Source organism: Pholcus phalangioides, unplaced genomic scaffold (genome assembly GCF_987345545.1).
Source record: "Pholcus phalangioides strain wild (caught in Gottingen) unplaced genomic scaffold, Ppha-v1.0 ptg000008l_1, whole genome shotgun sequence".
Classification (NCBI taxonomy): domain Eukaryota; kingdom Metazoa; phylum Arthropoda; class Arachnida; order Araneae; family Pholcidae; genus Pholcus; species Pholcus phalangioides.
Window position 1 is genome coordinate 19,187,511 of NW_028301601.1, and position 12,714 is coordinate 19,200,224.

At 41.6% G+C, this 12,714-nt stretch overlaps 1 protein-coding gene across 4 annotated transcripts in view; it reads right to left on the bottom strand.

The window, feature by feature from the left end:
• Nucleotides 1–12,714, bottom strand: part of LOC149083942 (ankyrin repeat and BTB/POZ domain-containing protein 2) — a 132,619-nt gene that overhangs the window by 68,079 nt on the left and 51,826 nt on the right. For 2 of the 4 annotated variants that reach the window (XM_089234319.1, XM_089234320.1), the window contains exons 2-3: nucleotides 4,662–5,217; nucleotides 2,791–3,330 (exon numbers count right to left, since the gene is read on the bottom strand). In XM_089234319.1, coding sequence (XP_089090445.1) covers nucleotides 2,791–3,330; nucleotides 4,662–5,137 — 1,016 coding nt within the window. In that variant the 5' untranslated portion in view covers nucleotides 5,138–5,217. Of the gene's footprint in view, nucleotides 1–2,790; nucleotides 3,331–4,661; nucleotides 5,284–12,714 lie in introns of all 4 variants that reach the window. The other 2 variants (XM_089234317.1, XM_089234318.1) reach the window with 1 other exon arrangement.

The window sequence follows — 12,714 nt, forward strand, 5'->3', positions numbered from 1 at the left end:
CGCGGCGGCAAACTTCTGTATCACTTAAATGACTCGTGGCAGGTTTTTAGATCACTTTAGGGACTGGTGGCGCTATTCCAGATCACTCAAGTTTCCCGTGATACATTTCCAGATCACTTGAGTTTTCCGCAGTGCATTTCCAGATCACTTAATAGCCTAGCCTGCGGTGCAGTTCCACATCACTTGAGTAACCCGCGCCACACATGAGGAATATTTACCGGTCACTCGAGTGACCAGCGGCAGAGTTTCATATCACTTAATTGGCCCACGGTACATTCTCAAATCATTTAAGTGTCTCAAAGTTCCAGTACGGCACAAATACAGATCAATTGAGTGACCTGTGGCACATTTACAGATCATTTGAGTTTCCTGCGGCGCTGTTCCAGATAACTTAGTTAAGTTGCCCGCGACAAGTTATCAAATCATTGAGAAGTGACCCCGCCCCTCTCTTAAAAGTTGAACACCCCTTGATTTACATCTGGGACTAGACAGTGAATGATCGGGGGGAGGGGGGAATCAATGTCTAAGGCCGGTATTACACTATAAAAGTTTGATAAAAGTTCATTTATAAAACTTGAAAAATATAACCAATAAGCATATCTGTTACATTCGAGCGAACTTAACTGATCCGCCTATTGGTTTCATTTTTCAGATTTTATAAACGAACTTCTATAAAACTTTTATAGTGTAATCCCGGCCTAAGACGAGAGCGGCGAGCGAATACAAGAAAAACGCCAATGATGGTAATCAGAAGACAATAATCTCTCAAGATTTTAAACTATGGCGATGTTAGGCCGAGAGACATAAACAGGAAGAGACGCTGAATTTCAATCAAATGTATTTATATGCATATTACGCCATTGGACTATTTTTAAACATTTCTTTTTTGACATGCATAAGTTCATCTACTTCCTCCCCATGTTCAGTTGTCACGAAGGTGTGTCTGATGCACGTGCGCTGAGAACAAGTGCAAGTCATGCACGCGAAACGTGCCTCTCCATCTTTCTTTTTTTCCAACATGCACGTGGGTTTTCCCAACACAAGTCCACTCTCTTCATTTTCTCTCTCTCTCTCTTCCCAAACAGACAACATGATTAATCGTCGAGATTATGGCTATAAAAACGCTTCTTTTACGGATTTCTAAGATCAATTTGTTTCTCATTGGATGCAAAACGAGAATTCGGCTTCTAGATTTATACTGAATTAATGTCTATGGTACGTTTACCGTTCCGTCAGTTCCGACTGGACTCCGTTATACATATATTCGGCATTATCTCAGTGACTCATTCACGCATTTGCAAATGTGGGTGGGGGAGGGGTAATTGGAAAGAGAAAAATATACGCAATTTACAGATGCTGTAAAAAATACGTGCTCGCGAGCCAAATGTGTCCTTCGGAGCCATCTGATATGACCCGCGATCTCAAACCTAATTTTGTAAAAATATAACCAAAGTGGCACATATTCCCAGATCACTTAAGGGATAATCCCTTGAGACACATTCACAGATTACTTGAGTGACCCGTAGCACATTCCCAGATCACTTAAGCGACCCATGACATATTTTCAGATCTCTTAAGCGATACACGGTACACTTACGGATCACTTAAGTGGCCTGCGATACGTTTTAGAACCAGTTAAGTGGCCCAAACTCTCCTAAAGGTTGAGTACTTTTTGCTGTAAAACAAGGTAGCTACTCTACACGGGGATACTCAAATCGATCTCAAGTTTACCCGGATATCAGGAAAGTGTTCGTCTGAGGGCGGTATTCACCGACATGGTTTAAGCTATAGTCACAATTTTTTGATAAGAGATCGACACGGATTTGTTAAATTCAGGGGTTTAACTAATCTATGTTGATCTCTTATCCGAAAATTGTAACTACAGGTTTAAACCATGTCGGTGAATACCGCCCTGATACAGCCGAACCATATGCACTGTAGAGCCACCCATGGAAAGAAAGAAGGAAAACACTAGCAACCACCAGATCTCACACAATCACTACACACACATGGCCCTTTTGCCTCTTTACAGCAGCTCCTGCCCTGGGGGAGGGGCAGGCTATTTTTAATTATCTTTTGTTTTTCACACTATGGCTTTACTATAGGAGGGCCCGTGAAAAGTCGGGCACTGCGGTCCGCCGAAGATCTCTGCGAAGGGACCCCTGCTGCAGGTGGAATGGGAAAAATCGAAACTTTTGACTGATTAATCTCGTGGCACTCCTGGAGTTGAAGCTTGGACCGAACGGGAGAGGGTGTTTACCGAAGGCGTTCATAGTGAAAGGGGAAGGCAGATGTCTCCTTACCACCTATGTCATTAATATGACATTTTTACGGAGGGGGGGGGCTGATCGCCCCCTTTCTGTATCTACCCATGTGACACTCGCACCGTCGCGTGTGCGTCGTCAACTTCTGACAGGGGCGTCGTGGTGAGCGTTCAATATAGGATATTTAGTGCTTTGAAGCAGTTCTTTTTCTAGCCTATTCTGAGGAGTGGTGGGTAAACGATGTCTAAGACAGAGGGACCAAGGCAGAAGTTTGAGACAATGGCCCACACTAATGCCCTTAGAACCAGGACACAAACGTTATGAATAAATCTCCTCAACGGATCGCAGTTGTAGTCTGTGTCTTCAATTGTCTTGCAGCATCTGGGAACTGTATATGCTTCTTTATCAATCACCCTGTATTTTACGATCACGTTAAATAAATATAAGGTAGGAGCAATACAAGTGAATATAAAAGAGAACAAAGTCTCGTATTAATTTTCAACAAGAAGATTCCACCATTTCTCACCTGTTTTCATCACTAGAAGATCCCCCGTAGCAGTCGCTCCTGCGCTGGAAGACTTTGGAATCGTCCAGACTGAATACCTGAGGGAATGATAATATATTCCTCCTTTTAGATTTTAACCTCGTCGGCGGTCGTTTCCGGCACGCTATGGGATCACCGTCGGAGGAGCTCTTGCTGAGGGAACCGCAATCCGTATTGGAGAGCGAAGAATCCATGTAAGGTGAGAGGTGTCCGTCCGGTGACAGGAGGTCGTCCTCATCCAGCTCCTTGTGGTGGTCACGGAAAGCCGGACATCTGTAGTCGATACGGTCTGGAGTCACGGCGGGATCGACGACAACGACTACATTGGACGTCACCGGTGACGAACGCGTGATCAGTCCGGGGGAACTCTTGGCGTGGTGAAGCTGGTAGAGCTGGTGTTGCTGCTGCTGATCACCGGGTATGCGGCCTGTTGTCGAATGTCCAAAGTTCTGGCAGCCGCTACCTTGATTGGCGATGACTTCCTTGCTTGGGGTTCTTGCATTCCTGTGAGGTGAATTTTCTCTGTGGAAAGGAAGATACACTGGAGATTAAGAGTCTATTTCTGGCCACTGATATCATTAACATAGTAAGAAGCCATTCAAGTATTACGTAAGCAGATTTTCAGCCATTTTTGACCCACTCCCTCCCCACTTGTCAGCAAAACACTGACCCTCTCCCCCCCCCCCCTCGTCAGCAGCTTAGAATATTTCATATCTTCAAAAGGGGTGGTTGATGACGTAAGCAACCTTGAAACTCCCCTCTGCCCCCTTGTCATCAAAAATCAGCAAATCCAAAACCCCCTTCTCCCCCCCTCGATGTTGACGTAATACTTGAATGACCCCTAACTTGTAAAAAGAACGCTATTGCATGTTAACATAGTCAAGACCACTTCAACCACCCACCAACATCGGTCATATCGCAATTTAGTACCTATACAGCAATTTAGTACCTATCGAGTCAGGCTGGAAATAAGAACGTGCCATCTATCGTGGTCTCCTGAGATTTATTACGGAAAAGAACTTGTTATCTATGTTCTTCCCCAGGATCGAAATGTCGAACATTGGCGACAATCTTCTTGGTGGTACACGAGCATCTTATCACTGCGCCACTTGGGCACACCTACATATTCAAAACTACTAACACTCGACCGCACATGCACCTCGTACACATTGCAGAATTTCTGACAAATCAGTACATGACGGAATGTGTGTTCTGAGAGTATGTGTGACCTCCCCTCCCCCCCACGTATTTATGGTGTGAGAATTCCGCTTGCTTCGTTTTTTTTTTTGCTAATGCCAAAATCTGTCTTCCATATTTTGAAGTGAAGATGGTAAATACTTGAATTTTATACATAGTCAGAACTGACAAAAAAATTATATAGCATGTTTACTTTGTCGCACCCGAGTGGCGTGGTGGTAAGATGCCCATTTCCTACCATCAGGTTCTAGGTTCGAACCAGAGGAAGAATATAGATAACAAGATATTTTCCCCTAGTGAACTTGAGATGACCACTTGACAGTACCTTCATTTCCACCAAAACTCATTAACGGCATTAAATTGTCCATAACGATACGGCCGGAGTTCGTGTGTGGTGAAGTGGTTAACCTATAGAGTGAATATCGATAAACAAATTGTTATTTCATGTTAAAATAGTCAAGACTGGAAAAAAATGCTATGGCATGCAGGGCCGCAACTAGGGGGAGAAGGCGGGTCTCGTGCCCCGTGCGCTGAACCAGAGGGGGCGCAAATTTCATTCCCAAACCTTACCTTCAACATTATAAGGGGGTACCAAAATGCGCACTTGCCCGGGTGACCAAGCATCTAGTTGCGGCCCTGATGGCATGTACATTTACCTAGATGTGTTGCATATCAGTATCTTTTCCCTTGATGCAGACTTGTGGAAGTTTGTGACCAGAGGAGGAGGTTGTGGCTGTACTTCCACAGTGATATCTTGAGAGCTGGAATGCTTCGAGATCACCTGCGGGTGGGACGAAAACGCTGCTGTCACAGTAGTGCTGGCGGTCGTCGTCAGTACCACTTCCTTGCTCGGAGTTTTGCAGCGAGAGGACTGCAGGAGACCTTCCCTACTGCCGCTCCTGTGACAGAGCCCTCCGCCGACCACCACTGGAAGTTCCTTATCGTGTTGCTGCCTGAGATTGTTGACGACGAAGACTCCATCTCGACTAGATGCTGCTACTTGAGGGTGAGAAGGAGCAACAACGGCGTTATTGTTGAGAGCACCGGTGTTGACGTGGTTGGTGCTCACAGCAGTACCGGTAGTATTGCTGTTGTTGCTACCGACTAAGTTACTGCCTTCCGGCTTCGTCATATCTCCTAATCGTCGTGGCTTAGGTCTGATGACGTCATTGTTGAGAAACGGTTGCCAATACTGGTGGGCATCCCGGAATTCTGGAACAGGTGAAGACATTGTCATATAGCCGGATGAAGATCCAAGAGGCGGCAATCATGCCCACCCTGCGGAAAATAAGAAGCAAAAAATTCAGTCAAGATCTTCAAAATTTAATCTGAATTATACATGGCAGCTTAACATTAAAATATTGACAACATCATTTAAATCTCACTAATTATGAATGGCATAAAAGTTCCGACATTTTATTTGTCATTAAAACGGTAGCATAGGCATGGTCTAAAATGTTTTCGTAAGGTAGTCCGCGATCCGCGCGATGTGTTTCAGAATGAAAACAACAAAACAAAAGTACAACTACAACTACAAATACAACGCCACAACAGGCAAAATGCCCAACGAGGTGGCTGATAAAAAGATGCCCATAAAAATATGGATGTCATATATTTTCAAAAATACAGCAACCCAATTAAAAATGCAATTAACACAAATTATAAACAATATATACACATGATAAAATATTATACAACACCCATAAAGAATACCTATGGTTGTCTTAAGGACACGTGTAGCTCTTCTCTGCACCCCTTCAACCAAGTCTATGTCCCTCTGTAGGTATGGTCTCCAAAACCTTACAGCATACTCCAGTCCAGGACGAACTAAAAAGCGGAAGCCTCGAAAAAGCGGAAGAATGACTTTAGGAGAACGCGAAGAGACCTTTTTGAAAATGAGACCAAGCATTCCATTCGTTTTTTTAACCACCGCTGAACCATGTTCAGAAAACCTAAGTCGCTCGTCAATGACACCGCTTCTCTACTACCCTTCTTAAATATCGGAACAACGCTAGCAAGTTTCCAATCTCTTGGGACGATACTCTCAGCAACACTACTCCGGTATATCTGTGCGACTGGCCCCAACAATTCATTAGCACATTCCCTGAGGACCCTGGGATGGATATCATCTGGTCCTGGTGCTTTGCTCGCACATACATTTCTTAGAAGATTTAGGACCTCCACGTCTTCTACTTGAATATCGTTGAGGGTTTTATTACCCAATGCAACACCCGTATATCGAATATCATTATCTCCATAAAAAACCGACGCGAAAAAGTCATTGAAAGCGCTACACATGCCTACATTGCTCTCTACCCTAGAGCCTCCTATCGAGAGGGGGGCCAACTGTCCCCTTACATCCAAAAAGCACACGTTATCAACAATGAAGTGATAACTGTCACAGATCACGGGGTTCCCTGTACTTTCGGTAGCTGGGCAAGAGTTTCTTAGCTAGGTGGCAACACCACTAGCACACGTAACACTAACAACTCGGACAACATAAATATAAGGACTTAAAGGCCAGTCGTAGTCCAGGCTCTGTCCCTGATGGGATGTAAGCCATTTACCCAGGAGGGTTGGACTGTCTCGTGACGCGCCGGAGTCGGTACCAGCTGACGTCATCGCCCTGGCGGAATTGGCTACCCTGATATTTGAAGGTAGCACTTCAGTTGAGATGCATTAGAGCAGTAACACGTCACGCACCTGATCCAAGACGCCAGAACAATTTTAGAGGGATCACATAGACCCGCTTAAATATCACATCGAAACGATTAGCCACACGAGGGAGCTCCGTAATGGAGGCTTCCATCACAGTAGTTAAAACACGAAGATTGAGAAGAAAAGTACTACTAATTTATATAATAAAAATTGACTTAAAAATAAATAAATTAACAGAAAATTAACTGACTTTCTGGAATCATAAATAAACTAAAATAAAGTATATTTATAACAACAAGAGCCAAATAACCTATGAATTGTAGATATTTAAATCCACTTTTTGGTATTAATTTGCTGATAAAAATTTCTCAAATATAGATGGCACTGCATTTTCTGCATTGAATTTTTAATCATGCAACTGATTTCTATCCAAAACATGTAACCATCTATCAGTGCCGTCTTTACGCATGGCGTTCATCCGGGCACGGCTCGAGGTGGGGAAGTCTAAGGATTATAAGATCTAGGCACAATTTTCGACAGCGAGTACATAAATTGGTAGGCAGGTATTTATAACCAGGTGGTGGGGGGGCTCAGGATAACTATTTTGCCCGGAGGTCTCTGTGATGCTCTCAAGATGTCCCTGCCATCAGTACATAATAGTGCATTCGCCTCCATTATATTAGTGAGAGGAGGTGGGCGCCACGAGATATTTCTAAGATAAAATAATAGATAATTGGAAAACAATTTCTATAATCAGGTATTTTAGGGGTGCCGCCGGAGAGCCTGGACCTCTGGACCTGGATAAATTTTTCAACATTGTTGAAAAAATTTCTCTACATATGAGTACAGATATTTTTTTGGAAGTTTTAGAATTCTTTGTAAGAAGTCAAACTCGACGAATAAAAGAAAAGAGGTTCTTTGAAACTATGTCTTTATAACCAGATGTCGTTACAACCAATGCTGACAATTTCAAGGTTTATTATTATTTTTTTTTTTTGATGGAAAATATAATCAGATGCAATCAAATGCAGCATGAATTTGTTTCATTATAAAGTGACCATATTTCATCGAGAAAAATGTGGGCATTAGGGATCATAAATATATAGGACATCGCCGATTCTCGCCAAAAATATTGCCAGTTGTAGGCAAAATCACCATATATTGTTTTTAACCCCTTGACGATCAGGAACGAGATATCTCGCTAAAAAGTAAATGGAAGATATTCCTTCCAGCTCTCCCTGTTTTTCTCTGCCTCTTTTTTCATCATTGTAACCTTGTGAACGGAAGTTGCCCCTGTCCCTCCTTTCTTTCTTTTCTTTCTATACTTCACAGCTGTTTAATGATTCTCCTCTACCATATGATATACCTTTCTCCTATATATTTATAAGAGAGAAAAAAAATAAATGGGAGGGGGATGAGAGAGAAAGGTTGAAGGACGACAGAGAAAGAGAGGGTGAGGGTCGACAGAGAATTCTACTGCCACTAATCTTTACCCCATTCTAACATGCAAACAAGGAAACCAGTTTTTCGAAAATTATCGCTGATACTTCAAATAGAGATCGTTCAAAGTTGTTGCTAAAAGCCTGAACGTGAATGGGTTAACATTCTATTTCTCACGCCTGGTGTCATTTATATGCAATAAGTGGTGATTTCGCCGACACTTGGCAACATTTTTTGGCGAGAATCAGCAATATCCCGCATTTTTCTCGCTTTAGTACGGTATCCCTCTGATCATAATGAAACAACAGCTTCGCGTGCCCAGTATTTTATTGCATATGATTATTATTTCCAATTGTCTTGAAAACGTCACAACCTCGGATATAACGAAAAATTTCGCAGAATCTTCAACATCGTTCTAACCGAGTTTCACTGCATTTTTGTTGTTACGTAATCCTGACTTTTCTGAAATGCAGCCGGTTCGGTCACAGGTATCTGATTTAAACGACCCGTATCTACGTCGAAAGAGATTACGCAACGAGAGATAGAGCGCGCCATGTTGATGGCATTTTCTTAAGTTTGGAGAGCAGGGGAGAGTTAATATCAAGTGGGTATTATTTCTTTACCTCCTTGGTCCTTTTCTATTCTGAACAAACTGGTTTTAAGGCTTCCTTGGAAAAGAACTAAAATACATATATATATTTATTTTTCTGATGTTCTGAAGATTGGATTCAATTTTTCTTTAGTGCAGTGTTTCTGCATCTTAGATAAAGCGCGTTGAACTTTCCTTGCATTCAAACTTATTACTGCATACGTACAGTCAAATTTGGTTATAACGACCTCGGTTGTTACGATGTCTTCGCTATAGCGTCAATAATCGGCAGTCCGGACTGATTCTCATAGAGAATAATGTTAATGAACCTTGCTTATAACGCCAATAAAAAGTAACAGCCTCGGATATAACGACAGTTTTTCGTTGCTTTTGTTTCCGATTCAATTATGTTAATTCCAAAGAGGAATTCTTAATATTAGAGCTGATCACATAAAGGGAATGTTCGTCTATTGTTCTATTCACACTTAACGTTAGAAAATAAAAGTTACTGCATGTTCGGCATTTCAACATGATCATTGAGATGACGACAAAATGAAAAACTCCCGTATTTTGCCCTCTCCTACTATTTTTTTACGTTCCTTTTTTTCAATGAAGCTTGCTTTAATGCTTAATCGTTGCTAGAATCAGGAATGAAATTAGTAAACTCTGCATAATTTATAAATTGTGTTAGAATGAACATGATTTTAAATAATATTAATCTCACATATTTTCCAATTTTTTTTCCTGCTAAATATATTTTAGCAAACTTGCCGTAGCATTTTTCTCTCTCTCGCCTAAGGTTATTTGTAAAGAATATTTGATCATTTTGCACAACATGTTTGGTGAGAATCGGTCTCCCGTATCAATTATCCCAATATCCCGTATTTTTTCGCGATCAAATTGGTAACCTCAGTCATAAAGAGATAAAAACTTCGTACAAAAGTATTTTTGAAAGCCTCCGAGATTATATTTTTGCCAAAAATTGTCACGAAAACGTCAACCTCGGTTGCAATGTCAGAAATCTACGGGATCATCGGTGTCGTTATAACCGAGTTTACTGTATTACAACATTTCTTCACAATTATAAAACTGAAGCTCGTTAGGCTACTGTTGAACGTCGTGTAAAAATTCGTTTATCGATCTAAAGATGTGAAACTGAACTCTTATAAACCAGCTGAATTTGCGGAAAGCTGGAGCAACTGAAACGCTTTAAACGCTTTTAAGTACCGTATAAAGAGCGTATGTGAATTAATCATATTTTATTAATTATTTTGTTTCAATTTTTTGGTGTCTGCGGATGTGAATTTTTCTTTATATAAATCTAGCGATACCCTCCACTGCTGGTTTTAGTACCAGACGACAGTACCTATACCGTATGGTAGTGTCGATCTGGTACCGAAACCCCGTAAGCGACCAAAAAAGTGAACTAAAGTGTGTGCACGAAAAAAGAGGGACCTAGAGAGCAAGGAATCAAGTCAGTGAGCGACCAAAAGAGTGGCATAGATAGCGCGGGATCAGATCAGTGAGTATCCTAGAGAGTGTGAGAGCACAGGAGTGACTAAAAAAGCGACTTAGAGTGTGTGTAAGCATATGAATGACCCAAAAAAAGAGACACCTAGAGAGCAAGTGAGTGACCAAAAGCGTGACCTATAGAATATGGGAGCATGAGAGTGACCTGGAGAGAGAGAGAGAGGAAACCAGGTCATAGAGAATGTTAGGGCATGGGGAATGACTACAAAAGTGACCTACAGAGTGGGTGAGCTTGGGAATGACCAAAAAAGGGACCCAAGAAGTGTGTGAGCGTGAGAGTGGTGAAAAGAGTGACCTAAAGCATGTGTGAGCATAGGAGTGATCAAAAGAATGAACAAATATGTGAAAGACCAAACGAGTGACCTAGAGAATGCACAAGTATTGGAATGGTGTGACCAAGAGAGTGTGCAAGGATGCGAGTACGCCCAATTATGACTAAACGAGTGAACCAAAAGAGCGTGTCAGAATGAATTGATCAAAAGAGTACGCAAACACATGAGTGACTGTCAATTTTAGCCATTATCGTGAGCGGGCTACGGTCAATGTAGGCAAATCTAAGGAATGAGTCGTAAAGGAAATTAGAAAAGCATGGGAGAAGAGCGGCAAAATTCGTGTAACTCACACGTGGCCAAATCATGAATGCGTCTCTGGTCAAAGTGACGGCTAATCGCTAAAGAAGAAAAGATCAGCTAATATAATGGTAGATGGTGAGACTGCTCGAATTCTTTACTGGCTGGAGCGTAGACAGAACCACGACGCAAGGCATTTCACATCTCATTTTACTGCACCAATTAGTTTACGAGAAAAGTATCTCGAATAACTCAATCGAGACTCAGATAAAAGACATATTCACTCTCAAACAGGCAGCCATGTCGACGCTACAACAACACTTCTTTCTCTACCTTCAGTGTTTTCATCACACCAAATAAAATCACCCTTCCTTGAACAGCAAGGGTGCGCAACTGCACATCCTTTTCAGTTCGCGGGCAAAATATACGATATTGCTATCACTTGCGGGCCAGAAACCGGTTATGTATGCTGACCATAAATGACCCATATTTGGCGTGAAATTCCCGTGGGGTTTTGGCAGTCTTCACCTTTTCTATGAAAATGTCCCGTTTATTCACGTATTTTCGAGGCGAGGATAACCTTAATTTTTATTCATTTCCGAAAGTAAGAATCACATTTTAATTCATGGCAATTTTCTTCTCACCCCATTTGCTTTTTTTCAGTAATTTTAGTGAGATTTATTTACCTTTGATAATTTTTTCGTTAAAATTGGCAACTATACTTATATATGACCATTTTCTAACTTTAAAATTGGCAAACTTGGTTTTGACAATTTCTTTTGCTGTGAATGGCGACAGCTTTGATAATATCTTTGCTGTAAATGGAAACATTTCTGACAGTGTCTTTGCTATAAACACTTCAGATAATTTTTTTGACGATAATTGCTTATGTCGAAGTATGGATTTCGAGTTTTCGTATTATTTTGGCCATCTTAGGGAAAACCTTATCGTAGCGTGTGTGTGTATGTTGATACTTTTTCTACAGGAACACTTTTCGCCGGCCGGATAGTACTACTTGGCGGGCTGCATCTGGCTCGCGGGATGGAATGTTGTGCACCCACTGCTGTGCAGTATTATGACGAATATGTAAATGAAATGAAGATGTGACGTTGTACTTCAAAGAAATGAAAAATTCAAAGTTCTAAGTATACCGGCTGAAGAAACATTGATGAATTATTTAAAATATTGTTCCAGATCATGAAAATCATTTACTGATTGATTTTTTTCAAAATCAGTTTTTTCTGATAAAATAATATTAAATCTCTTTTGATCGATAAAGGTTAGGCGTAAGTCATATTTCCATTAAGAAGTCTCTCTGCAGAGAGCAATCAGACCTCCAACATGATACTTGCATAACATGGAAGTCCAAGACTTTGCCTTCTTTACCTTAAAGTATAGAGCACGGATGGCAGCACAAGAACACGAAATAAGCACAGCTGTGTTAAGAGGTATACGAAAGGTGCGTGCATACACTCACACAACATGTTCCGACGTGTTAGAAATTCTGCAAAGAAATGTATACGAGGTGCATGTCTGCAGCCTCCATTAATTGCAAGCATCGCCTAAGGCGGTGACAGTATATAGAGCACCACCGATGGATGGAGCCTTCATCTCCCATCCAGCTCCTCTGGTTGGAAATTGCCGTATGACGATATACGGCCGGAGTTGGTGTGCGGTAAAGTAGTAGTATATAGAGCATACATGCTTCACCCATGGTAGTCCAACAGTAATCCTCGGAGTCATCTCATATAGCCCGTGACCTCAAACTTAATTGTGTGGAAATGAACTAAGCGTCACATTAACAGTTCACTTAAGTGATCTGCGGCACATTTTTACGTCCCTTAAGTGCCCGCAACACATTTCCAAATCATTTAGGTGACAAGTGACACATTTACGTGTGTCACTTGTCGCGGGTCACTTACG